Raw genomic sequence first — 26,244 nt, forward strand, 5'->3', positions numbered from 1 at the left:
AGTCATCAGGATAAATTAGAAAGTATTCATGGAGTGTGATCAAAAAGTCCAGTATTCTGTAATTACATGTCACATTTGGAGAAAAAATTCCTATAAATTTATCATAACTAAGATCAAATCGTAGGTGTCTGAGTGAGTGATTAACACAAAGCAAATTATTTTTTCACCTTTTGACTTGAATTTATTTATGTGACAAAAGATAATTTGCTTGGTCTCATCAACTTGTCTCTAGGCTAACACAGACAAAATAAATCATGAATAAATACTAATTATTAGCATGCTCAAACTGATCCAATTTTAATCTCAAAATCTTATATGATAACATTCTACATTTTAATCAACACACTGTCCCAAAGTGCAACTTGGAATTATTTATGTATCATATCAATGAGTCATTTTATTGGCCTCTAATTAAAGCCGTCAATAAGTCAAGGACATGCCGTTGAATTATTATAATCTTGCTGTCGTGTGTTTAGAATGAGACAGAGTATGCGTAAGTAATGACGAATATGCGGTACTAGCTATTTGTCAAACTTGATTGTACCGGCACAAAGGTTCAGAACTGTTTTACAGTTTATTACCAAATTATATAAAAAAAATATAAATTATAGGATTAATTTATAACTGTCAATACGAGAGAGTTTAATTTGTTAAGGATATGTATCCATCGGAATTAACTCTAATTAAGTGTAAATATATGTCTATGTGACAGAAGGTCACGTCGAGTTTTGATCGTAAAATTTCATGTGACAATACCCTATATTTTAATCATCGCACCGCTCGTATAATGAAGAGTGCATTAGTTTATCTATCAGCTAATTAGAAGCTATGCATTCAGCGACGACAGCAGCAGTCTCATGTCTCTGCTCCTCTCCCAAATGCTAGCGCTGCTGCTGCAGCTACCCGCAGTTGCATCCACTGTGCCTGATGGAAGATGCCCAACGAAATGCGGCGACGTGGAGATCCCTTACCCATTCGGCATCGGCGCCTTCGGCTCTAACTGTTCCGGGGAAAGGGACCACTGTATCTTCCACAATACCGAAACTGGCATCGGAGCAAACTGTTCCTTGGGAGGAGGTTTCAATCTAACCTGCAACGCCATCGAAAGTGGCCTCACGAAGCCTTTCTATTACAATCTCGAGGTCCTCAATATTTCGCTGGCGATGGGCCAAGTGCGCATGCTCAACTACATATCCTCAGCGTGCTACGATCCGAATTACAACAACGTCACTTACTCAGAATGGCGGTTGGATCTGGAAGGCACCCCGTATAGGTTCTCTGATCTCCACAACAAGTTCACCGCCATCGGCTGCGATACCCTCGCCTACATCCTCGACTACCACGGGAGCAATATTAGCTACCAGAGTGGCTGTGTGTCCATATGCGAGGACGAAGGGAGCATCGTCAATGACTCCTGCTCCGGCATGGGTTGCTGCCAGACTTCCATACCCGAGAATCTCCAATACTACGATGTCGTGTTTTCTAGGAGTTTCAACCGCTCGGAAAGATGCAGCTACGCAGTCTTGTTGGAGGCCGATCGGTTCCGGTTTCAGACATCTTACATCACCACGGACCAATTGATGCATATTAACGAAGACGGCAGGATGCCGGTGGTCATGGACTGGGCCATCGGCAACGAGACGTGCGAGGAGGTCGCAAGTCACGACTCGAGCTCTTATGCCTGCATCAGCGATAACAGCGTGTGCGTGGACTCCTCCAATGGCCCTGGCTATCTTTGCAGATGTTCGCCGGGATACCAAGGCAACCCTTACGTCTCCGACTCCGACGGATGCCAAGGTCAGTCGTCTATACCAATCGATTTAATTAATTATTCTATCTGACGTCAATGTTTGAAGTTACATGTGAACTCCTTTGTCACATCCTACCAGGTCAAAAAATACAAAATCCCATTATATCTTTCTACAGTAAGTTAGAAAAAATCCACATTAATATAAAAAGCTAATATGCCACTATTTTTTTTTAAATAATAATAATATTATTATTAAAAAAACAAAAGAACGAAGGGGCGGTTCCGTAAACCACTCCATGTTGCCACGTCAGAATAAACCTTCATTCGGCATTTTATAAAAAAATGACGACGTTTCTTTATTTACTTAAAAAAACACTCCAATTTTAAAATTAACAAAAATAACACTAAAAATAATATTATTCTATCTCAATCCTTACTTTAAGCTCCTAAATCTCACGCTATTTTTTAATACATGCACATGATATGAGAAAATATCAAACATACATTAGGCCTGATATTAGATTATACCAGATCCAACATAGATTTGATATTTTCCATATCAAACCCAACATGCATGATATGAGAAAATATTAAACCCAGACTATGTTTGATATAGAAAATAACAGATCCACACTGCGCTTAATATTGGACCATATCAAGCCCACTCTGAGCTTAATATGGGAAAATATTGGGCTCACGATGGGTCTAATATTGGACCATATCGGGTCCACTCTGGACCTGATATGAGAAAATATTAGACTCACTGTGAACTTGATATCAGAGAATATCAAACATACACTAGGTCTGATATTGGACTGTTGGGCCTGATATTTTTCATATCAGACCCAACATGCATGATATGAGAAAATATTAGGCTTAGACTAGGCTTGATATAGAAAAGATCATACTCACGCTGGATCTAATATTAGACCATATCAAGCCCACTCTGGGTCTAATATGGGAAAATGTTAAGCTCACGTTGGGCCTAATATTGGATCATATCAAGTCCATTCTAGTTCTGATATGGAAAAATATTAGACTTATCGTAGATCTGATATAATATTATATCAAGCCCAATGATGGACCTGATATGAAAATATATCAGGTCCTTTTTAATATTGAAAAATAGGAATGTATTAAAAAAACGACGAGAGAGACGAGAGAGAGGGGGGAGATTTAAGAGGTTGGCGGTAGGATAGAAGAAAATAATACTATTTCTAATACTGGTTTTTAGTAGTTTTAAAATTAAGATACTTTTTGCATAAATAACAAAACGTGACCCTACTTTTGAGACAAAAGCCGAACTTTCATTATAGATGCCTTTCTAAATGCAAATGATGATGCCTAGCTAAGACTGTAGTTTTTGCGTGCACTTGAATATATTTCAGACATCAATGAGTGCAATCACCAATCAAATTCATGCTCACATGGCGCCAACTGCCAGAACCTGCCCGGTAATTACAGTTGCGACTGCCCAGAAGGCACTCACGGTGACGCTTACAATGGAACATGCAACCCTGATCAAAAATTGCCCTTGGCAGTGAAGGTGGCTATAGGTAAGAAGCTTCTCCTCACAGATTACTTGTTTGTCTTTGCTCAACTCTTAATATAATAAATTAATTAAGGTATGTTTCTTAGAAAGGAAAATTAATTAGAAACGTAACAATATAAGATTTTCTAATATATAGATATATATCCACAGTAGTATTAAATGATTGTCATTATTTTCTGTTGGATTAGTGTTTTGTCATCTCTTTGTAAGTTGAACGCAATGACCTTGCAGGTGGTTGCAGTGGTGTAATCATTTTGTTACTTTGCCTTATGTGTCTCTATATAGTCTATCAAAGGAGAAAACTAGAAGAGATGAAAAGAAAATATTTCAAACAATATGGAGGTCATGAATTGGAGGAAAGGATGAAGTTAGAAAAAAGCCTCAACAAATTTAAAATATTTGGAAGCAAAGAATTAGAGAAGGCAACCAATCATTTTGATGACAAAAATATTGTTGGGAAAGGAGGAAATGGAGTTGTGTATAAAGGAGTTTTGGAAAACCAAGATGTTGTTGCCATAAAGAAACCTAAGTTTATTAATGAGGACTTGAAGAAACAATTTGGAACAGAGGCACTTATTTTATCAAATATTAACCATGTCAACATAGTTAAACTCTTGGGTTGTTGTTTGGAGATGGAGATGCCCTTGTTGGTCTATGAGTTTATCCAAAATGGAACATTATTTCATTTACTTCATGAAAATGAGAACAGAACTACAACTTTCTTAGATACTCGACTGCGGATTGCTTATGAATCTGCTGATGCTTTGGACTACTTGCACTCAAAAGCTTCACCTCAAATCATTCATGGAGATGTGAAATCATCTAACATACTATTAGATGTGGATAACACTGCAAAAATTTCAGACTTTGGAGCTTCAAAGTTGGTTCCCAAGGGAAAGGAACAATTTGCTACACTGTTGCAATTCACTTACGGTTATATTGATCCAGAGAGCCTAGTGACATATGAGTTGACCTATAAAAGTGATGTTTATAGCTTTGGTGTGGTTCTCTTGGAGCTCTTTACCGGTAAGCAAGCTATTAATTTTGAAGAATCTGAAGAACAAAGGAGTTTGGTGTCGACTTTTACTATGTTGGAGAATCAGAATAGGGTTTCGGAGATGTTAGACAAACAAGTGAAATTGGAAGCTAATATAGAATTTATTCAAGAACTTACTAAACTTATCAAACAATGTTTAAAGTTGAAAGGAGAGGATAGACCAACTATGAAGGAAGTGGCCGAGGAGCTAAGTGAATTAAGAGCTCTTAATCAACACCCGTTCGTAGTACAACACAATGTTGAAGAAATGGAGAGCTTGCTCAGTGGGTTGCCAAATGATAATCGTGCTAATTTCAATACAACATTCAATATAGAGAGCAGACTCACAGGATGGAGCAATATCCAAGATTGGTTGTAACATCAAGAAAGAGACATGAGCTCAAGTTATGTTGCTACTTGTGTGTTTGTTTGCCTACTTATGTAATCCTCTTATATGTTTTCTAGGTTCTAATCCTTTGCATTTGTATGTTTATTGTCTAGTTTTCTTAATAAATTAGTTTCATATGTGAGTTATTATGTAGAATTATCTTCACTTGAATATAAAATTGTATTTAAAGTTATTTGTGGTCATTGTAAAAAAGCATTGTTGGTCCTCTTTGATTCTTCTTTACTTGCTTTGTCATTTAAATTTATAAATAAATTGGTTTGATGTGAGCAAATATATAGATTGATCTTTAAATTCACTTTTGCTCCGAGTGATATCCTAAGTTTGAGTTTCACATAAATATTTAAAAAACTATCATACCTCACATAGTTAGTAACAATGCTTTTAATCTTTATTAGCATCGAAACACCTTTAATATTTTTGTTTCACTATCAGGCCACAATACATTCTCTATTCTTCTAAATTAAGTTTTAGCTAAATTACAAGTACATTGTTGTATCCGATCCATTAGGGGACGGATTAATCATTTTCAGAATTAGTCGGGTCAAAAACTTAAATATCTGATGTCAACTAAAAAAATAAAAATAAAAATTCAAATAATTTTCAATGTTAAATTTGTCAAGTCACCAAGGTTCAAAATTCTTATTCTAACATACCTATAAGAATCACAATCTTTTTCAATGTGTTTATTATCTAATTTTCTGAATAATTTGGTTGTGTGAGTTATTGTGTAGAACTGTCTTTACTTGAATGTAAAACTCTATTTTAAGTTATTTGGATTGTCTTTGTAAACAAAAAAAAAAAACAAACATTGTTAGTTCTCTTTGATTCTTCCTTGCTTGCTTTGTCATTTAAATTTAAAAATAAATTAGTTTGATATGAGCAAATATGTAGATTGATCTTTCAGTTCACTTTACTTTGAGTGATCTCTCAAGTTTGGGTTTCACATAAATATTTTTAAAAACTATCATACCTCACACCTCACATAGTTAATAACAATGCTTTTAATCTTCATGAACATTGAGACACCTTTAATATTTTTTTTATCAAAATACATTCTCTATTCTTCTAAATTAAGTTTTAGCTAAATTATAAATTTGAGCTTAATTTGATAATAATAGGCTTTTTAATAGACAAGATTGAACACATAATATTATGCTTGGCTTGATTTTTATTTGTGTTTTTTTAATAAATAAGTTTTAAAATATTGAGCCCAACCTGGCTGTACTTGTTTACAATCCCATCCATATCACATTACAATATTGTTTAGTAGCATCTTTTATCATAAAACACCGAAAATGGTATTTATTTGAAAATAAATATATTATCTTGTTCCATTAGAGTTAAAATTTATCTAATCAAAACCTAGAATAACAATAACTGCCTTCTTCATACTATTCTCACAAGTCTTTAATACTTTTCTATTTAATTTTAATTACCATAACAAATTCGATCTAGTTGAACTTAAAAATTTAGAACTTGGTTAAATAAATACTCCAAAAAAACTTTGAGATGTAAAAATGAGCACATTTTGGCATTGGATCACAAGTGTGATGCTTATTACAAGAAATGATGCATAAATAGTGTTAGAAGTAAAACCAAAATGATAAAAGTAGCTCAGGTACTCATTGTTCCAACAATCCCGTCGATTGAATGAGTAGGTTACCAGGTAAATTAATCACCATAAATTCAGAAACGATGCTTGTCGGAACAATGCAACTAAACAAAACTATGCTCTGAGCATTTATTTTAAAAAGAAGCCATTTTCGACCTGACGCGATGTGAGAAGGAACTCAGGCCGCTTTCTTGCAGTAGCTTTCGAGCCAGTCCATGGTCACACTCTTTGGCCTCTCGAGTGGTAATCCGAGGGCTCGATCCCATATAAGCTGCATAAACACCAAATATTTAGGGGGTTTAGATGGTGCACAAGTCTTGTAATCGATTTAAGGAGGTAGAGAGATGGACTCACCTGAGAGCCTATGCCGATGCTTCTTGATACACCAAATAAAACAGTGAAATACCTGAAAATATCAAATATCAAAAGGCTTAACAATAGGCCCCAAAATTTCAAAATCTTCAAAATGACCACAAAATTTTTAAACGTTTGTGATTTCACCTGTAACTGTTTACTAGTAAACTCAAAAATAGAATTAATTTCAATAAGGCGCATAATGAATCGTATGACAAAAGCTTACCGTGCTTCTGATAAACCAAAATACTTCAGTAGGACTCCGCTATGAGCATCAACATTGGGCCATGGATTCTTGACCTGCAAGCAAAAAACATTAAAAAAAATATTGCTAATCAAGTATGAATGATGAGATGCTTATTTACATTACCTTGCCTAGCTCAGTGAGTATAGGAGGAACAACTTCATACAATTTCGAAACCTACAAATGAAATTTCACAGGAAGATCGCTCAATTTAGTTTCAATCCTTTTTTCTAGCAAAATCAATGACAGAAAAGTTTCACGGATTTACCAGCTTAAAAAGTGGATCATCTGGCAAATGCTTCAGAGCAAATTCTCTTTGGCAAGTATATCTTGGATCTGTCTTTCGTAACACTCCATGGCCATATCCCGGAACAACCTGTAGCATAGGAGTTGAAATTCAGAACAGAAACATTATTTAAATCATCAAACCCAGACAACAACAAACAAATTATAAGAAAAAGGCCAATGCATTATAGCTTGAGCCTTTTCCAATCCATCACGCTCAAATATTATAGTACCTTGCCACTTTTCAAGGTTTTCCAAACATAGTCCTTCAATTGATCTGTTGTAATATCCTCTCCAACCTCTTTTACAAGAGATTCAATCCATAGAAGAACTTCCTGCACAATAACCAAAAAGAAAAAGTGAAGCCACGGACTTCTTTTCAAGATGAAAAGAATCATAACCGATAACAACTATTTGGACAGACTAGTAACACTAACATAAAGCAATTCACTATGGTATTTTTCAACATTCGTTTGTACAAAAAAAACTATGGTGCTTCAAATATTGTAGTGAAAAAAATAGTATATAATAAAGAAGACAATATAAGTACCTGATTGGCTAAGCCATGAAGAGGTCCGGCTAAACCATTCAATGCAGCTGCAAATGATAGGTAGGGATCGGAAAGAGCACTACCCACCTGAATGTTTAAGAATGATTTGTAAAGGAAAGGATCTTGTAGATATAACACTCGGACAAGATGTCAAAGTTAGCATTTATATTTCATGTTGGATATCAGTGAAAAGTAATAAATAATGTTCTCATTTACCAGATGAGCAGTGTGAGCACTAACATTCCCACCCTCGTGATCACTGAGAATTATATAAATCAAAACGTTAATATAAAGAGTAATCACAAAAAACACCAACATAAATTTAAGCAATTAAACAGATTAGTCACCTGTGGATTGTTACATAAAGTCTCATCAACTCAAGCATTTTGGGATCATCAAAACCAAGCATGTGAGAAAAATTAGCAGCATAATCCAGAGAATTGTCTGGAGGTATGATTCCGCCATCCTTGTAAATTCTGAATAATATACCACAACAAACCTATTAGTATGTAAACACAGATCTATAGGAAGTCAACTAAAAAGTAGTTCTGAAAAAACAATAATATGTCTAACATCTACAAGAGAGAAATTAATTTCTGTCTAAAATATCAAAGGCAGCTTGTTATAAAAATAGCATGTGAAATCAAATCCTTATATACTCAACAAACTTCGCAATCTTACATACAACAATTGCAATCTTACATATAGCAATTGCACTACACAATATGAAAACTTTATCAGTTCTAGCTTCTTAAAAGCAATGAGATGTCTAATTATTTGTAGAAAATCAAGTTCAGGGCTTTTGATTACTAAATGATTATACAGCACTAATCACATATGGCAATCCACAGATATTCTTTTTTCTAATGAAGTAGAAGGCCACTAGATCACCAAATATTAATAAAGAAGCATATATAAGGAAAGAAAGAGGAAAAAGAAAGATATTTGCCTTCTATAAACATATGAAGCAACTGTTGGAAGGCGAGCAATCAAGTTCATTGAATCTTCATATGTTGGCTCCCAAAACCTAACACAAAAAGAATTTTTCTCTTTTTGCCATTTTATGCACTTGAATAAACTTTTTTTTTTTTTGAAAAAAGAAACAAAAACTTACTTGGCTTTGGGCATCCCTTTCTCATATGCCTTTTGAAATTCACTATCAACCTGAAATGTTGTAGTTAATTATCTTAAGAAACTTTGCCAAAAATACCAGGACAATTCGTATTGGTGGGAGGATGGAAAAGTGGGGGGAAAGTAGCTAATATTGCACAAATATTCTGTTTACATGGAGAGAAAGTGAAAGGGTGATAGAAACATGGGATTTTTTCCATTTGTACCATTTTTTTCTCAATCCAGTCATCCCAAAAATTGGGAGTAAATGAAAGGGAAAAAAAAAGGGAAGATCATAATCTTCCCACTATAACCAGGAATTATATCCGACTTGCTATACTGGATGTAGATGGCATGGAACACCTCCCTGTGGAACAGCTTACCAATGAACTTCACATTTAAACACCTTGCCAAACAACTTTGGCACACCCTCCATCATGCAGACTATTGCAACCCAATCAACTAACTAGATTAATGTCTTGAAACCGCAATCAGTGGCCTCAACCAATACTAACCTATCCACCATGTTTCCTAGTTTCTCAAGCTCAACAAATACTATCTTATTTATGTAAGACCATATGGAATTATATAAAGCATATCACATCAATGCTAGAATAAATTTAGCAGACATCAGCCATATCATTTGGTCCTATCTCTTTCTCAATATTAGCAAGTTAAATTGACCTGTAGTCAACCACCTATTCCAACAAGAAATACATTTTTAACTCCTGAAAGATGAAGTATTTGGACTGTTGCAATGAGAGGATATAGATTTTATATTAAATATATCATAGTGGATTCTTATTACCTAATTGAATGTCAAACTTGAAGCTACAAAATCGCAACTTTGACCTGTTTGCAAAAACATGAAGATAACAGTTGATTGATTACCTGAAGTGCCATAACTCCAGTTGCAAACTGAGTCATCGGATGAGCAGCTACAGGAAGAGCATCAATTGCCTTAAATACATGATCTACAATGATATTAAACAATATTTAGTACCAAATTTCTAATACAAGCTTCAGTAAATACTATGCATACAAAATGTTGACTCCTACATCACCAAATGATTGCCAAAATCAAGAAGGGAGATATACACGCAAAGTGCCACGAGAAGTTCAATATTTTTATCAAGAGTTCAAATAACTTTGATAAGTATCATGAGACAAATACTCAGAAGCCTTCATTCACAGGAAAACAACAACAATGAGCATATAAGATTCACCAAGTATCATGGTGGAAGCTAAGTTTGACAGAAGATCCTAAATAAATATCTAATTCACGTGTTATCATGCCAACCCTCACATAAGTTACCAAAATTGTGCTTTGCTAAGAGGATTTGAGTTCACAACTATATAACAATCTGAAGGGAAATTTTCATTTCACCTCCAAATTCAAACATTTTGATCATCTTAAAACTTTCAAAGCATTTTGCTAGAGTAGGTATATGAATGTAGTTTCTCCCAATTCAAACATAGACATCTCCTGAGGTAGACTGTGCCTTGCAATGTAACAGCTTATAGATTAAGTGAATCTTTTCTGAAGACTTACTGTGAGCTAAACTATGGCTGCAAGAAACAAGAAAAAGATAAGTAACGAAACCTGGAATTTTTGCACGATTACATAATTCTGCAGATAGTCCATCAGCTTGTTCTTTGTTAGGCACCTAGAATTAAAGAAAAAGCTTTCAGCATAAAGAATGAGGTGACACCAGTCACTTCTTACCAAAACAGATATAGACAAGCCAACCACATCTAAATAACAATTATGACCATAAAGTAAGGCATAAGCATAAAAGTAAAGAACAAAAGAAAACAGAAAAAAAAAACACCCTCAGGAAACATCAAACCACTTTAAAAAGCCATGTGTAAACTCAATGTGTCCTTCTGATGTCCTTCCAGCTATGCAATTGAAGTTGACAAAAAACATGGCATTTTAAGATTAGCAATATGATATAGGAACTACTAAAGTGTCAGGTAGAGGTGGAAAAGTCAATACAAGGGTAACTAGGAGACTTTTTCCTGTGCAGATGAAACAGTTTCAAAATCATATAGAAGCTCCTTCAGTTTTGCAACTACTAGAACTCTTCAAGAGAGGATTATCAACGTGACTGTAGCAAGCATACAGGATCTAATTCCAACAACCATTGGGTGTGATATAGTATCTATACCCAAAATAGGCATAGAAACCTTCAATGGCTTCATAAACATAGCAGTATTTAGAGAAAAAAAAAGGGGTAAAATGAATTTCTTTTTTGTCTGCCTTTAATAATCCCATGCCCACTCTTACATACCTGTGACCAAAGAAACCAAATCATAAAATTATGTCTGAGATAAACAATTCAGCATATCACCTTTCCTGTCAAAAGAAGCCATAGAAGACCCTCAGGCAATGGTTCCCCACCAGCTTTTGCACTAGGCAGTAACTTTTGACATTCAGGGATTGAAAGACCTCTAAATCTTATTCCCTGAAAATTTTCAGTGGCCATTGTAATTCTTCAAACAAATACTCATGGAATAAATAGTCAGTAAGAAACTTATGAGTTTAAAAATAAATTTCTAAAATAACTCTATAGAAAAAGAATGGACCTCATCTGGATCAAGTAATGAGGTTTCCCATAGCAGTCCTGTCATTCCTCTCATTCCACCAATAACCTATCCAAATAGAAGTTAATCTAGTAATTAATAAATAAACATGGAAACAGGACATCGTTGTCGAATTGTTGGAGTGCAATATTTATATAGAGTTTACTAGAGTACATATATACCATATCAGCTGTTATATTTCCAAGTTGAACTTTCCCATGATCTGATTTCAACTTCTTCAAACGTTCCTGGAAGAGAGAAAGAGAACAGATAGAGAATAGAGTTTCTACAACAACATTAGAGGCCACGCTCTCCAAACAAGATTTTTCATACCATCTGTGTTATTTATTTCACATAAACCTTTTACCTTTAAGCTCCGCATGCATGCTAACCATGTCTAATAACAGTAGCTCTTCAATTCATGTTTCCATCAGTCCAAAACTGTATAGTTAATTTATTTTCTGATTGGAACATTTATATGTACGAGGAAGTCCGGTTTTATTTATGAACTTAAACGATAAGAAGCAGAAATAGTGATATGAAGATGCTGATAATTTGAAGAGATTTAAATTAAATGGTTATCATGTTTCTACAATCTAACAGACTATTTCCCTAAATTTTTCTACAATATTTAGTAACTATTCTAGAAGCCAATCTTTGCTAGGACACAGTGTAGACATAGTTGAACTATATAAAACATGCAGAAATATCTAACAACCAATTTATAAGAGATATAATGAATAAAAAAAAACTATATTTGTAAGTTGAACAATGTAAGAATATGTGGACCATATCAAATATATACAAGGAAATTCCTACTTAAGGGAAAATAAGAAACCTGCTGCTCTGGTATCAATTCTTTCAGCTGAGAATGAAGATCCTGCAAAAAGATCATTGAAGAATGAAAAAATTATTTTACAAGAAGATAAAGTTAGTAAATGTTACAAGCAAAATTCACCAAACAAGTGCTTTGTTAACAACTAATCTAAACAAAAAAAGTGAAACTGCAATGGTACTGGAAATGAAAATGAACATGGGAAATGCATGGAGTGACAAGAATATTCAACAAGGGTCAATAGCAAGGAAAGTTTCACTCTAATTTGGTCACACTGTCCCACATGGCGAATGGTGGGTTAATAAAAGGAGTTTATAAGCTTAGATAAGTGTTGTTATTAACTTGTGCTTATGCATTTTAGGTTAATGGTGGATTCCAACAAATCAATGAGTTTTCTCATACACGTAGACTATGACAATTGATTAAAGAGTACATTTAATCCTAGGTGTGGTAAGATGTTGGAAAGGATGGCAAAGCTACCATTGGGTCTCACATGCTACCAATTTGGAATGGTTCTGGCTATGAGTTGGACTTGGATCCTTAATGGGGACATCACGCTTTGAGTGAGGGAGATTTGACACTCTAGTTTTGTCTCATAAGGTGAATCATGGGATAACATAAGGGATTCATAAGCTTATATGGTTGAGCTACTAATAAGTTGACTTCAACATTTTAGACAAGTGGTTAGGCTAGTGAAGCTAATGAGTTATTTCTCTCACTGTGTGCAATTCATGACAGGGGTAGCTGAAATTCACCAAAAAGGGTTTGACATGGTGGTCGGTCAGGATCATGTTTCATAAAGATGGTGAGTGTTATTGTAGAAATTAGCTTACTTCACCTTGTAAGGAGAACTCCAACTGTAGTGGAATAATTCCTAAACAACAAAAATCTAGTTTAATGATAGAAATAAATTCCCAATAATTTAAATCTCAATTCTTATCTTTAAAGGAACAAGGATATGAAATTTTACTAAATTGGCTATGTACTTACTAGCATGAACATTTGTTTATTAAGTGACAAGGGATTAGTATTTCCAGATATTTTAGCGATTACAAAAATATGGAATTGGAAACCCAAAAAAAAAGGTTTTGAGAAAGTCTTTTCTTTTTCTGGAAATTACAAGAAAGCCTTTTCATAATTTTGAGAAAGTATTTCCATAATTTTGAGAAAGTCTTTTCTTTTTCTTTTTTTGTATCTCTACGACAAAAAAGAAAAGACTTTCTCAAAATTATGGAATTGGAAACCCAAAAAAAAGGCTTTTACATGTGTATTACATATGACGTGCATCAAAATAAAATTTGAAAGAGCAAAAAACTCTCATATCAAATTCCCATACAATCACTTAACAATCTAGGAGTAAGGCCAAATCACCAAATTAATCCAAAAGGAAAAGAAAAAAAAAACACACAAGATCCGAGGCGCTCTGTACTTGCAACCATCGTATGGAACCCAACGAGCTCGACTGCTGTGCCTAGAAGCAAAGATCAAAAAGGACACAAATTCAACTACGACAGCCAAATCACAAAACGACCAATTGCAAAAATAACATCGACAAAGTCTCCAACAAGCAACTCACCAGACGAGACCGGAGCTTCGAGAGCGCCGCCACACTCCGGAATAACACCATCGATTCGACTTCCGAAGGATCCCCTGCAAAACGGATGCGAGCGATTTAAGGTCAGAGAAACGGAAGAAGGGGGAAGAAGAGATCCAAGCGATCGATGAGGATGATTACCTGAAGCAACGCCTGGAGAAGAAGAGCGATTCGAGGAGGAGGAAGAAGCGGAAGGGGAGGACAACTCCTATTCGCCCTCTCTCACAAAGTTTTAAGAATAACAATAATTTTTCTACGAAGAATAATTCTAAAGTAAACCCTACACCCAAAAAAAAAATGATATACACCCGTTAATTGTTAAATTTTATTTTAGTCCAATTTTTTTTAAAAAATATATTTTTAATCTTGTTTTAAAAAGAGATGAGAAAAGTTTCAGTACACCTAGTAAAATTAAATTACTTTAATAACATATCAATCAAAATTTTGAATTATCAAAAACTTTAAAATTAACTATTATTCAATTTAAATAAAAGAGTCAAATTGAACTGAGTTAAAAATATTAATATATTTTAATATAGTCAAATGTCTAATAAACTTGGCATTGAAAAGAAATATTTACTCGCTACCAAACTTATGAAAAGAGAAAAGAAATATTGGCCTTGCAACAAATATGTTGACCCAAAGTCAAATAAGAATTATATTTTTAGAACATGTGTTTAGATACTCTTTCTCTGCATTCACAATCTCAAGAAGAAACGCCTCCACGGGCTGAATAAGTTGGAAGAATATTTGACGCTCATAACGGAAGTTCAGGGATCGAGGGTCGTCAGTTGTACACGGGCGTAAAATCTCGATCTGCTGCGCTTTAAATTTCACTCGACACCCAGTCACCCCTCCTATCCAGCTTAACTGTGATTTACTTCCTCTGGATATCTATAGGGTCGGATCCAGGGGGCCGCTAACTGTGATTTACCCCTCCGGATATTTGAATTACCACCTTTTGCAACAATAAGAAACACTTTTGTTATGAAAAAAAAAACAGATTACAATACAAGGACTCAGAAAATTTGATTCTTAACCTAATACAATTTAAAATATGTATCTTGTTCTCAGATGTTAGGATGTAAGAGCTTCAATGGTTGATATGCATCACCGGCCTATAAGTAATCAGAATGTAATCGTTTCAACTGCTTATATGTATCCTGAGCCTACTTGTTATTTTTGCGAGATCAAATATCCCGGCATGTGTAGCTTTATCCCGCTTTGTCTGATAATGTAAATGTTGCGTAGTTTGATCTATTTAGTCTATTTAAGATTTTATGTAGCTCATTTGAGGGGGTAAGATTTATGTAGTCAAATCAAATAGTTGATAAAAGTAAAGTTTCATGCAAGGACGGTATGCTGTATTGTATCAAAATTTGATATTATATTGTACTAAAAATTTCGATATAAAAAAAATATATACTTATATTGAAATTTTGATATATTAAATTTTTGACACGATATAAATTTTATTCTATTTCTATTAAAATTTCAGTAATGATATAATATGTATTTTACTAAAATTCTAAATCTCATATAGATGCCGAAAAAATTAGTATAATATAATACCGTATCAAAAATTTTAATATACTATTAATATTGGAATGTTCGGTATATATCGATATGATATGTACAGTATATTAAAATTTTTAATATTTTTCACCTCTAATTTGATAATGATTTAATAATAGAAAGTTCATAATGCGTCTTAATCACAAGAATATCATGCATAATAGGACATGATAAAAAGTTGTTCTCAAGAAATTTTCTTTTGAGGCAATTTATGTGCTCGAGAATTGTACTTATTATAACTCCAAAAATTTCCTTCAACAATGAATCTCTCAAACTTACCTTAAAAAAAGGGACGATATTTAGTCAAATATCTAGTGTGCAAATATTAGAATACAATGACAACTCTACTATTTGAATGTTTGAAGTGTGTTTAGACAGAAGATGGTCAACTAGTTTACTGCATTAGAAAGCCTTTACATATTATCTAGTCAGGAATCTTTTGCAGTAAAAAAGGGTCTTTTCATTGGTAACTTTTTCATTCCTAAATAAAAATGACACTTTCGATAAAGTAATACAAAAAGGGATCTAAGTATTCGATCGCTACATAGAGTTATTGTACTAGTGTAAAATATCTTTCGTAATTTATCTATTTATATTTAATCGAGAGTTCGATAACTCTGAATCGCTTGAAATGAGCATTATCACTTTATGCTCTAATCAAAGTATTGAATGAAACAAAACTATTGAGTAAGAAAATTGATGGTTTGTGTTTACCCCATAAAACCTAAACACTATCCAAGATGCATGAGAAGGTTTTAACATATTATGAATTTACGTTGAAGATCTCCAACTTGTTCTAACATGAATTAAAAACAATAATCTTTGTAACAATAATTCTAAGGTAAACTTTGTTAGTACAGTTTGTACTAATAATCAAACTAAGATTTGATGAATGATAAGTAGGTTAAGTTAGGTGTTAATATGATCTAACCACTTGATTAAGTGTACAGAAAAAGTCCAGATAGGTCGACGTGCTGACTGGATATCTGACAAGAAATCCAACTAGGTCAACGGGCTGACCAGATAGCTAGTACGAAGTCCAAATAGGTTGAAGGACTAACTGGGTATCTAGCAAGAAATTCAGCTAGATTAACGGACCGACCGGATAGCTGATACGAAGTCCAGATTGTTGGGGATCTTGTGGCCGGCTAAAAGGGGGGTTAAATAGTCATGCACCCCCAAGTTGATTTGTTCTTTCTACAAGGTTAGTGCGCAAGCGGAAATACAACTATAATAATGAAAACAATGTATAGAAAGAATATCAAATGCTAACACAATTCCTTTTACGTGGTTCGGAGATTACTAGCTCCTACTCCACCGTTTGTCCTTCAGGTGGATGAACCCTTAATCCTTCGGTAGATTAGCCCACGGCAATCTCCGGCTAAAGCTTACTTCTTCTCGGTAGAGTACAACCTCTCACAATGCTCTCTTCCTCTTTACAAATTGAGAATAAGCTTAGAAAAAAGAGAGTATGCTTTTGGGAGCTTTGGGCAAAGACTTAGGAGTTATTCAATGAGCATGAGGAACCTCTTTCATGCCCCAAAGCTCCCCGTAAATGAGAGGAGAGAGTTGATCACAACATCAACTCATCTTGGCATTAGTCGACTGTCCATGCACTGTTGGATCCCGCGGGTGTTTTGATGTGATCAACCAAGTTGGTTAGGTCCTGCTTTGTGTTTGATCTCTGTGTCTGAGTGTGCAGGAGCTTAGGAGCACAGGAAGTTGAGCGGAAGACGCAGCTAGCGAGAAGGACGGCACGGGAATGGAGTCGACGGGCTCGGTGCGTCCGAAGGACGAGAGAGCTGCGGAAGAGTACACCGGTGGGCGAGAAGAACGTGCACGGCCTTCGAGCGATGTTAAGTCGGGAGGAAGACTGTTCGAGGAGAAGGCTGGAAATTGGGTTCGGGTGAGCCCTATTTCGGTTGGCCGGAATCACCCAAAAGAACGGGACTTCGAAAAACGAAGCAAAGACGCAAGTAAGCTGGAAAAAGATGCCAGCCAGCTTGGAGGCGCCTCCATCAGGCTTGGAGGCGCCTCCAGCTTGAAGGCGCCTTTAATGCCTGTTGGAGGCGCCTCGGACCTGACAGAAGTAAATGTTGACTTTTGGATAAAGTTTTATCCACTCTCTCGATGGAGGCGCCTTGGACCCCTATTGGAGGTGCCTCGGACATCCGAGATAAGATTTCCAGAGGCTATAAAAAGGCCTCTGGAACTAGGAATTAAATATCAACTGTTCCATCAACTCTGTAATTAATTCCTAGCAATAGTTCTGAGCTATAAGAGTGTAAAAGACTTCTCTGCCTTCAAAAAAGGAGATTTTTCTACTGCGCACTTTTCATCGCCCTGGATTAACAACCTTCTTGGTTGTAACCAGGTTAACTCCCGGTCTTTTCTGTCCTTTTATTTTGTTTTATTGTTTTAGTTATTTTTATTGCTATTGCACTTTCGAGTTGAAAGATCTGAGGAGGGTAGTTTTGATTTGTGCAGGCAATTCACCCCCCTCTTGTCGGCCTTCGCTGCACCAACAAGTGGTATCAGAGTCAGACCGCCTCAAAAGGACTAACCGCCGACTGAAGCACAACAATCAAGACGATGGCCGAAGCGAATATTCATCCCCCGAAGTTCGATGGAGACTTCGCGACGTGGAAACGCTAGATGGATGTATTTTTTAAAACCGACTTCGATATTTTACTAACTATGAAATATGATTTTGAAGTTCCGAAAGACAAAGAAGAGCATCAGTGGAGCAAGAAGGAGCAGGCCGAGTTTGTCGCCAACGGAAAGGCAGAATTTCACCTGCTGAGCATGCTGCCACCACAAGAGGTAAGTTGAATCGGAAGCTACGACTCCGCGAAAGACCTCTGGAAAAAATTCCTGGAGCTTCACAAAGGTACCTCGGAAGCTAAGCTAGCGAGGCGCGACATCCTCTGGACCCAGTTAACGAACCTTCGGATGAACAACGGTGAGAAGGTAGCGCAACTCCAAGCAAGGATCAAGGAGTTAATAACTCAACTAACCAACCTTGGAGAAGAAGTAACAAACCGGGACTCAATCCGGTACGCGCTCAACGCCTTCCCCAGAACTCCAGAGTGGGTCTCCTTAGTAGATGCATATTACATCTCTAAGGACTTCGAGGTAATTACTTTAGAAAATCTATTTTCTACTTTTGAACTTCACGAATCTCGAGTTGTAGAGCCCAATGGAGTAGAGAAGACTAGTCAAAACATTGCCTTAAAGGCAAAAACAAACGCTTCTGACTCTGACGCATCGATTGACGAAAACGAAGCTGCGTTAATGGTAAGACGTTTTAATAAGTTTTTCAAATCTAACAAATTTAGATCGCAGTCGAGTAAACATCATCAAAAGACAAGGATAGTCCGTTGCTACAATTGCAACGAAGAAGACACATCAAGGACGACTGCCCAAAGTTAAAGAAAAAGGAGAAAGAGAAGGTAAAGATAAAGTACAAGAAACCAGAATCCTCCAAGCACAAGAACCTGAAGGTCACTTGGTCAGATTCGTCATCCTCCGAGTCAGACCTCGAAGAATTCTCGGGATTAGCGCTAATGGCAAGCCATCAGTTGGAAGAAGAGTCAATCTCAGAAATGAGCATAGATGAAGGGGGAGGAACATCAGAAGAGGAAAGCTGCAGTGAAGGGGGAGCATCACCAAGTCAGGTAAGTAAGGTACGTGCTATAACCCCTACTCAGTCGTTTAAATTTATCAAATCTCTTTCTAAAGATTTGTTTAAATTAGAAAAAGAAAATACTGAATTGAAAATGAAATTAGCAAAAGCATGTCCACTTGAGATGTACGATAATCTAAAATAAAAAAATGATAATATAAAATTAGAAATTAAAAATTTAAAAACTGATGCATGCTTAAATAGATTTCTAAAATCAAAAATTAGAACTTAAGGAAAACTGAATTGGTACATTAGAAAACATCAGGGTCAACTTAGAAGAGTGTCCAAGAACTATGTACCCCTAAATTCTTGAATAATCCTGTAGGAAGGAACCTCTATTGGGTTCCGAAATCTGTGCTAAATTAATTTATTTAATTAAGGCTTTCAAGAGAGAAAATTAAACAAAGAATTTCTTTATGAAGCTTTGTCTAAGGAAGTCGTTATTGCTCCAATAATCAAGAAGGTCTAGTGCCTCGCCACGACCTGGAAGCTGAAATATTGAAATAAAATGTTTAATTAACTTTCTGAAAAAGCATTAAACTAGTACAAGACTAGGAGGAGATAATTTTTTTCAGATTTTTTTTTTAACTTTTATTTAGTTGCAATTTTACTTATTGCAAATTTATGCTTAAAATTTAGTTTAGTAATTCTCTTTAAAATTACTATGTGTCTATTTTTTTACCCTAACTTGAACTTGGATTGATGCACATCAAAAGAGGGAGATAGTTGGACCCCGCGAGTGTTTTGATGTGATCAACCAAGTTAGTTAGGTCCTGCTTTGTGTTTAACCTCTGTGTCTGAGTGTGCAAGAGCTTAGGAGCACAGGAAGTCGAGCGGAAGACGCAGCTAGCGAGAAGGACGGCACGGGAAGGGAGCCGACGGGCTCGGTGCGTCCAAAGGATGAGAGAGCTGCAGAAGAGTACACCGTGGACGAGAAGAACGTGCACGGCGTTCGAGGGACGTTAAGCCGGGAGGAAGACTGCTCGAGGAGAAGGTCGAAAATTGGGTTCGGGTGAGCCCTATTTCGGTTGGCCGAAATCACCCAAAAGAACGGGACTTCGGAAGACGAAGCAAAGACGCAAGCAAGATGGAAAAAGATGCCAGCCAGATTGGAGGCGCCTCCATCAGGCTTGGAGGTGCCTCCAGCTTGAAGGCGCCTTCAATGCCTGTTGGAGGCGGCTCGGACCTGACAGAAGTGAACGTTGGTTTTTGGATAAAGTTTTATCCACTCTCTCGATAGAGGCGCCTTGAACCCCTATTGGAGGCACCTCGGATATCCAAGATAAGATTTCTAGAGGCTATATAAAGGCCTCTGGAACTAGGAATTAAACATCAACTGTTCCATCAATTCTGTAATCAATTCCTAACAATAGTTCTGAGCTGTAAGAGTGTAAAAGGCTTCTCCGCCTTCAGAGAAGGAGATTTTTCTATTGCGCGCTTTTTATTGCCCTGGATTAACAACCTTCTTGGTTGTAACCAGGTTAACTCCAGGTCTTTTCTGTCCTTCTATTTTGTTTTATTGTTTTAGTTATTTTTATTGCTATTGCTCTTTCGAGTTGAAAGATCCGAGGAGGGTAGTTTTGATTTGTGCAGGCAATTCACCCCCCTCTTGCCAGGCACTAGTCGACTGATGTAGCCGTTAGACACAGCCAACGGCTCTCTACAGAACTAATTTTCTGTCAATGGTCATATACCAGTCGATTGGTGTTAACACCAGTCAATTGATCTTTGTAGCTGACGAGCACAGAACCTTTCTGTGACTTCGTGAATTTAGACCAGTCGACTGGTACCTTACATTCACTCACACTTATCCTTTCTGGAGTCGCCCTTAAAGTCCCCTTCCTCGGCCTTCGTCACTCAGATGCACCTGAGCCCGCGGCTCCTCTTCGTGCCATCCTTTATGTTGCCTTAAAGTCCACTTCCCTCGGCTCTACTCCATTGCTCCTCGTTTGGCAGTCCCTCGGATGTCTTCCACACCATCCTTCACCGACTCAAGGATCCGAGCCCTAGGATGAGCTTCCCAAACATGGCCGTACCAAGTTCGTCATGTGTTTCACCAAGTGTTACATGACTTAAACATATATCAAATACATATGAAAGTTTAACTTAAACTCTTTGACACACACATCAAAATCATGATCAAACCGATCAAATCTAAGTCGATTGCACCAACAATCTCCCCCTTTTAATGTGTGGTAATATATTTAAGTTAGACACAAATAACAACTTAAAAATTACAAGCATAGTATAAACATGAAGCATAAAATTGAAACTCCCCCTTAACATATGCTCTAACACTTAATTTCAAGTTTTGCATATTAATATGTAGAATTAAGTTTCTAACTTAAACTTTCCTATTTCTTCCCCTTTGATATCATCAAAAAGATTGTACCAAACAATTATACATACTATGACATCAAATTTTAGACTAAATTAACAAACATTAGCTCCTAAAAGTGCTGGAAAACATGCACCAGTCGACTAGTATCTGATGCAGTCGATTGGTACACTAGCAGTTCGAATTTCAGCATTTTGAAGTCAACTTCAGAAATGCATAAAAAAAATTCAAAAAATCATGAAAATTTGAAAACTTATTTCTTTTAAGGTCCTTTATCAAGAAAAAAAAATATATTTTCATGAAAATTCAAAGTATTTTTGATGTTTTGATAAAACTTCAAAAACATTGGAAATAACTCAAGTTTGTATCAATTTGGAACTTTATTTTGTATTCATATGTTTCAAAATAAGTGTACCACTACAAGTAAAACATAGAATGTTTTCAAAATATTTAAAATGTCCAACTATGATCTATGAGTAAGATGTTCATTAATTAAACATTTGCTTTCCCCATAGTTGGCCTATGATCATTAAGAATTTGATACATTTCATAATTCATCAAAATGTCATAAGCATATGTGAATTGTGAGTATCATCCTATCATCTCACATCTATATTTAGGAATATAATGCAAGTCATTATGAGATAAAATAAAGGTAACCTCTACTTAGCTCTCTTTATCATGAATTTCTATCAAGAATAAGTGTCCCCCCTTTAGGGTTAACCATATAGAAAAAAAAAATAGAATTATGACTTCCATGGTTGACTTATCCCAAAATTCTCTAACCCTTGATGATTGATTTTGGTACCCAATAGAAGTTTTTCATAATTGGGTTAACCAAATACTCCTTGGGGATCTATTTCCTATCTATGGTCTTTGTTTTTTATTGCCCCCTAGCAATTAAACAATGATAAGATTTTTCATTGTTAGATTCATCATAACCTAATCCCTTTTTCTTAAAGCTTGCCCTTTGGCTCTCAATGATAATTCTTAGGATATTTGAGCCAATTTCAAATTTTTTAAGGGCGTTGATAAAGTATTCTACCTTTTCTCTTAATTTCCTACTTTCTTCTTCTAAACATGAATCATTTGAAATAGTAGAAGAAACATGCATATCATTATACTTAGAACACATGGATTCTAATTTTTCTTCAAGGCTAATAATATCATTTTTCAAAGACTTATTTTTCCTTTTAGCCTTAAACAAATCTTCATTTGTACTTTTAATAATTTTAATTAAAACATAAGGAGGAAGATTGTAAACCTCGCTTATCGAGACGTCCGAATCCGATGTTTGCCCTTCACCTAAGCTTCCTTCTTCATCTTCACTTAAGCTCCTTCCTTCTTCTTTTTCGGATGAGGTGGAGGCTATGTCATCAACTCCCATTAATACAAAATAGGAGACATGGTGTTCTTCTTCCTCCGATGATGATGGATCATCCCATGTTGTGAATAAACTTTTGACCTTCTTCCATTTTTCTTTTGTCTTCTTCTCCTCTTCCTTCTTCTTTCCTTCCTTCTTCTTTCCTTCCTTCTTCTTCAAGAGAGGATAATCATCCCTCATATGTCCTTCTTCTTGACAATTGTAGCATTTTATCTTCCTTCTTTTACTCTTTCCCCTTGAACTTCTCCTAGCATGTGATTTGTTAGAATTAAAATTCTTAAACGCTTTTCTCATCTTCCTTACCATATATGCCTCTTGATCACTATCCATTGAAGCACTTAACTCCTCGGAATCAGAGGATGGTGGAGATGGAGATTTCTTCTTCTTTCCCTTTCCCTTGTTTGCCACAAGGGCTACTCCTCTTGATCTATAGGTTTCTCCATCTAATCCTTCAATCCGAGTCTCATGGAGCTCCATTGTGTTGGACCCCGTGGTAGTTTTGATGTGATCAACCAAGTTGGTTAGGTCCTGCTGTGTTTGATCCCTGTGTCTGAGTGTGCAAGAGCTTAGGAACACAGGAAGTCGAGCGGAAGACGCAACTAGTGAGAAGAACGGCACGGGAAGGAAGCTGACGGGCTCGGTGCGTCCGAAGGACGAGAGAGCTGCGGAAGAGTACTCCTGGTGGGTGTGAAGAGCGTGCACGGCGTTCGAGGGACGTTAAGCCGGGACGGAAGGCTGCTCGAGGAGAAGGTCGGGAATTGGGTTCGGGTGAGCCCTATTCCGGTTGGCCGCAATCACCCAAAAGAACGGAGCGTCGAAAGCTGGAAAAACCAAGCTGGAATCTGTGCTGCCAGCTTGGAGGTGCCTCCAGCAGGCTTGGAGGCGCCTCCATCATGAAGGCGCCTTCAACCCTGTTGAAGGCGCCTTCAACAGGTCAGATTTGACCGTTTGCATTGCGGATAAAATTTTATCCACTGACTGAGCTGGAGGCACCTTGAACCTTGTTGGAGACGCCTTGGACCCTCGGGATAGAGTTTCCAGGAGTTATATAAAGGCCCCTGGAGCTAGGAATTTAACAACAACTCAAGCATTCAATCTGTAGTGTTTCCTAGCAATAGTTCTGAGCTTTTGAAAGTGTAAAAGGCTTCTCCGCCTTCAGCAAAGGAGAGTTTTCTACTGCCCTGGATTAACAACCTCCTTGGTTGTAACCAGGTTAATTCCTGAGTCTCTTTTTATTGATTTATTATTTTGTTAACTATTGCACTAATTGAGTTGAAAGTACGAGGAGGGTATAGTTACTTTTTGTTTACAGCAATTCACCCCCCTCTTGCCGCCCTCCGTTGCACCAACAAGTGATATCAGAGCCTGATAGCCTCAGAAGGACTAACCGCCAACTGAAGCACTACGATCAAGACGATGGCCGGAGCGAACATCCATCCCCCGAAGTTCGACGGAGACTTCGCTACATGGAAGCGAAAAATGGAGGTATTCTTCAAAACCGAGTTCGATATCTTACTAACAATGAAATACGATTTTACAGCTCCTAAAGACAAAGAAGAGTTCCAATGGACGAAGAAGGAGCAGGCGGATTTTGTGGCGAACGGAAAAGCTGAGTTTCACTTGCTCAGCGTTCTTCCGCTCCAAGAGGTAAGTCGGATCGAAAGCTATGACTCCGCAAAAGACCTCTGGGAGAAATTCCTAGAGCTCCACGAAGGCACCTCGGAAGCAAAGCTAGCGAGACGCGACATTCTTCGAACACAACTAACGAATCTCCGAATGAACACCGGCGAGAAGGTAGCGCAACTCCAAGCACGGATCAAGGAGTTGATAACGCAACTGACGAATCTTGGCGAAACGGTAACGAACCGAGACTCCATCCGGTACGCGCTCAACGCTTTCCCGAGGACTCCGGAATGGGCGTCCTTAGTAGATGCTTACTACATCTCTAAGGACCTTGAGGTAAGTACCTTAGAAAGTTTGTTTTCTACCTTTGAACTTCACGAGTCTCGGATTGCAGAGCCTAAAGAAGTAGTGAAGTCAAACCTCGACGTCGCCCTACAAGCAAGGAGGGACGATCCCGATTCCGAAGCTTCGATCGACGAATCCGAAGCGGCACTACTGGTAAGACGATTTAATAAATTTGTAAATTCTAACAAATTTAGATTGCAGTCGAAAAAGCTCCAGCGAAAGAAAAGGGTGGTTCGTTGCTACAATTGCAACGAAGAAGGACATATCAAAGACGACTGTCCAAAACTGAAGAGCAAAAGTAAGGAAAGGAGCAAGAAGCCCACTCGACCCAAACACAATCTAAAGGCTACATGGGATGATTCGTCGTCCTCTGACTCCGAAGTCGAAGAATTCTTGGCACTAGCACTGATGGCCAACCATCAGCTAGAAGAAACGTCTAGCTCAGAAATGAGCATAGATGAAGGGGGAGGAACATCAGAAGGAGAAAGCAATGATGAAGGGGGAGCATCGCAAGATGAGGTAAGTAAGGTACGTGCCCTAAACTCTAAACAGTCTTTTGAGTTTATTAAAGCTTTGTCTAAAGAATTAGATCAATTAGAAAAAGAAAATGGAAATTTGAAATATGAAAATAAAAATCTAAAATTAGAAATTGAGAAATTAAGAAATAATACATGTTTAAATAGATTTCCAAATTCAAAAATTAAAGTTTATGGAAAATTGAACTGGTACATTAGAAACCATCAGGGTCAACTTAGAAGAATACCCAAAAATTATGTACCCCCTAAGTATCTGAATAATCCTGTAGGTAGGAACCTCTATTGGGTTCCAAAATTTGTGCTTAATTAATTTTTCAAAAAATTAAAAGCTTATAGTGAGAAAATTAAACATTGAAATTCTTTATGGAAGCTTTGTTTAAGGAAGTGGTTGTTGCTCTAATAACCAAGAAGGCCTAGTGCCTTGCCACGACCTGGAAGCTAAAATATTGAAAGAAAATGTTTAATTAACTTTCTGAAAAAATATTAAAAAAGAATTAAATAATGCTTTGAAAGTTTATAAAATATTTGTTAAAATAAACAAAAATTCCTTAGATTTTTTTTAAAAAAATTCTAACTTAATTTTTTAGGTTAGAAATTTTCTTCTGGAAAATTCTAAAAGATCATTCACTTGACTTAGGAATTTTTTTGGGAACATTTGAACATTTACTTAGGATTTTTTTTCTTTCTTACTTAAATATTTTTTGGAAAATTGATTTTAACTTAGCAATTTTTTTTTTAAAAAAAATCATTTTTCTTACTTAGAAAACTTTCAAAAACTTCAATCTTACTTGAGAATTCTAAAGACCCCATTTTTTGCTGTGATCAAAGGGGGAGAGAAAAG

General features: G+C 36.4%; 2 protein-coding genes across 2 annotated transcripts; one reads left to right on the forward strand and one right to left on the reverse strand.

The window, feature by feature from the left end:
* The first annotated feature begins 797 nt into the window (after nucleotides 1-797).
* LOC122032217 (wall-associated receptor kinase 2-like) lies at nucleotides 798-4,861 on the forward strand. Its single transcript, XM_042591483.1, has 3 exons — nucleotides 798-1,797; nucleotides 3,139-3,306; nucleotides 3,534-4,861. Exons 1-3 carry the CDS (start codon nucleotides 858-860, stop codon nucleotides 4,715-4,717), a joined length of 2,292 nt encoding a protein of 763 aa, XP_042447417.1. The 5' UTR covers nucleotides 798-857; the 3' UTR covers nucleotides 4,718-4,861.
* Nucleotides 4,862-6,257: 1,396 nt separating this feature from the next.
* Nucleotides 6,258-14,196, reverse strand: LOC122031731 (citrate synthase, mitochondrial-like). The gene is made up of 20 exons (XM_042590830.1): nucleotides 14,059-14,196; nucleotides 13,900-13,973; nucleotides 13,732-13,794; nucleotides 12,327-12,368; nucleotides 11,671-11,736; nucleotides 11,492-11,557; nucleotides 11,257-11,370; nucleotides 10,506-10,569; nucleotides 9,794-9,876; nucleotides 8,907-8,956; nucleotides 8,742-8,819; nucleotides 8,140-8,268; nucleotides 8,009-8,051; nucleotides 7,793-7,879; nucleotides 7,476-7,577; nucleotides 7,226-7,333; nucleotides 7,084-7,134; nucleotides 6,940-7,013; nucleotides 6,714-6,765; nucleotides 6,258-6,630 (listed from the first exon to the last, which is right to left on the reverse strand). The coding sequence occupies exons 2-20, from the start codon at nucleotides 13,948-13,950 to the stop codon at nucleotides 6,538-6,540; spliced, it is 1,416 nt and encodes a 471-aa protein (XP_042446764.1). The 5' UTR covers nucleotides 13,951-13,973; nucleotides 14,059-14,196; the 3' UTR covers nucleotides 6,258-6,537.
* Nucleotides 14,197-26,244: the final 12,048 nt, after the last annotated feature.

This window comes from Zingiber officinale, chromosome 11A (genome assembly GCF_018446385.1).
Source record: "Zingiber officinale cultivar Zhangliang chromosome 11A, Zo_v1.1, whole genome shotgun sequence".
NCBI classification, from domain to species: domain Eukaryota; kingdom Viridiplantae; phylum Streptophyta; class Magnoliopsida; order Zingiberales; family Zingiberaceae; genus Zingiber; species Zingiber officinale.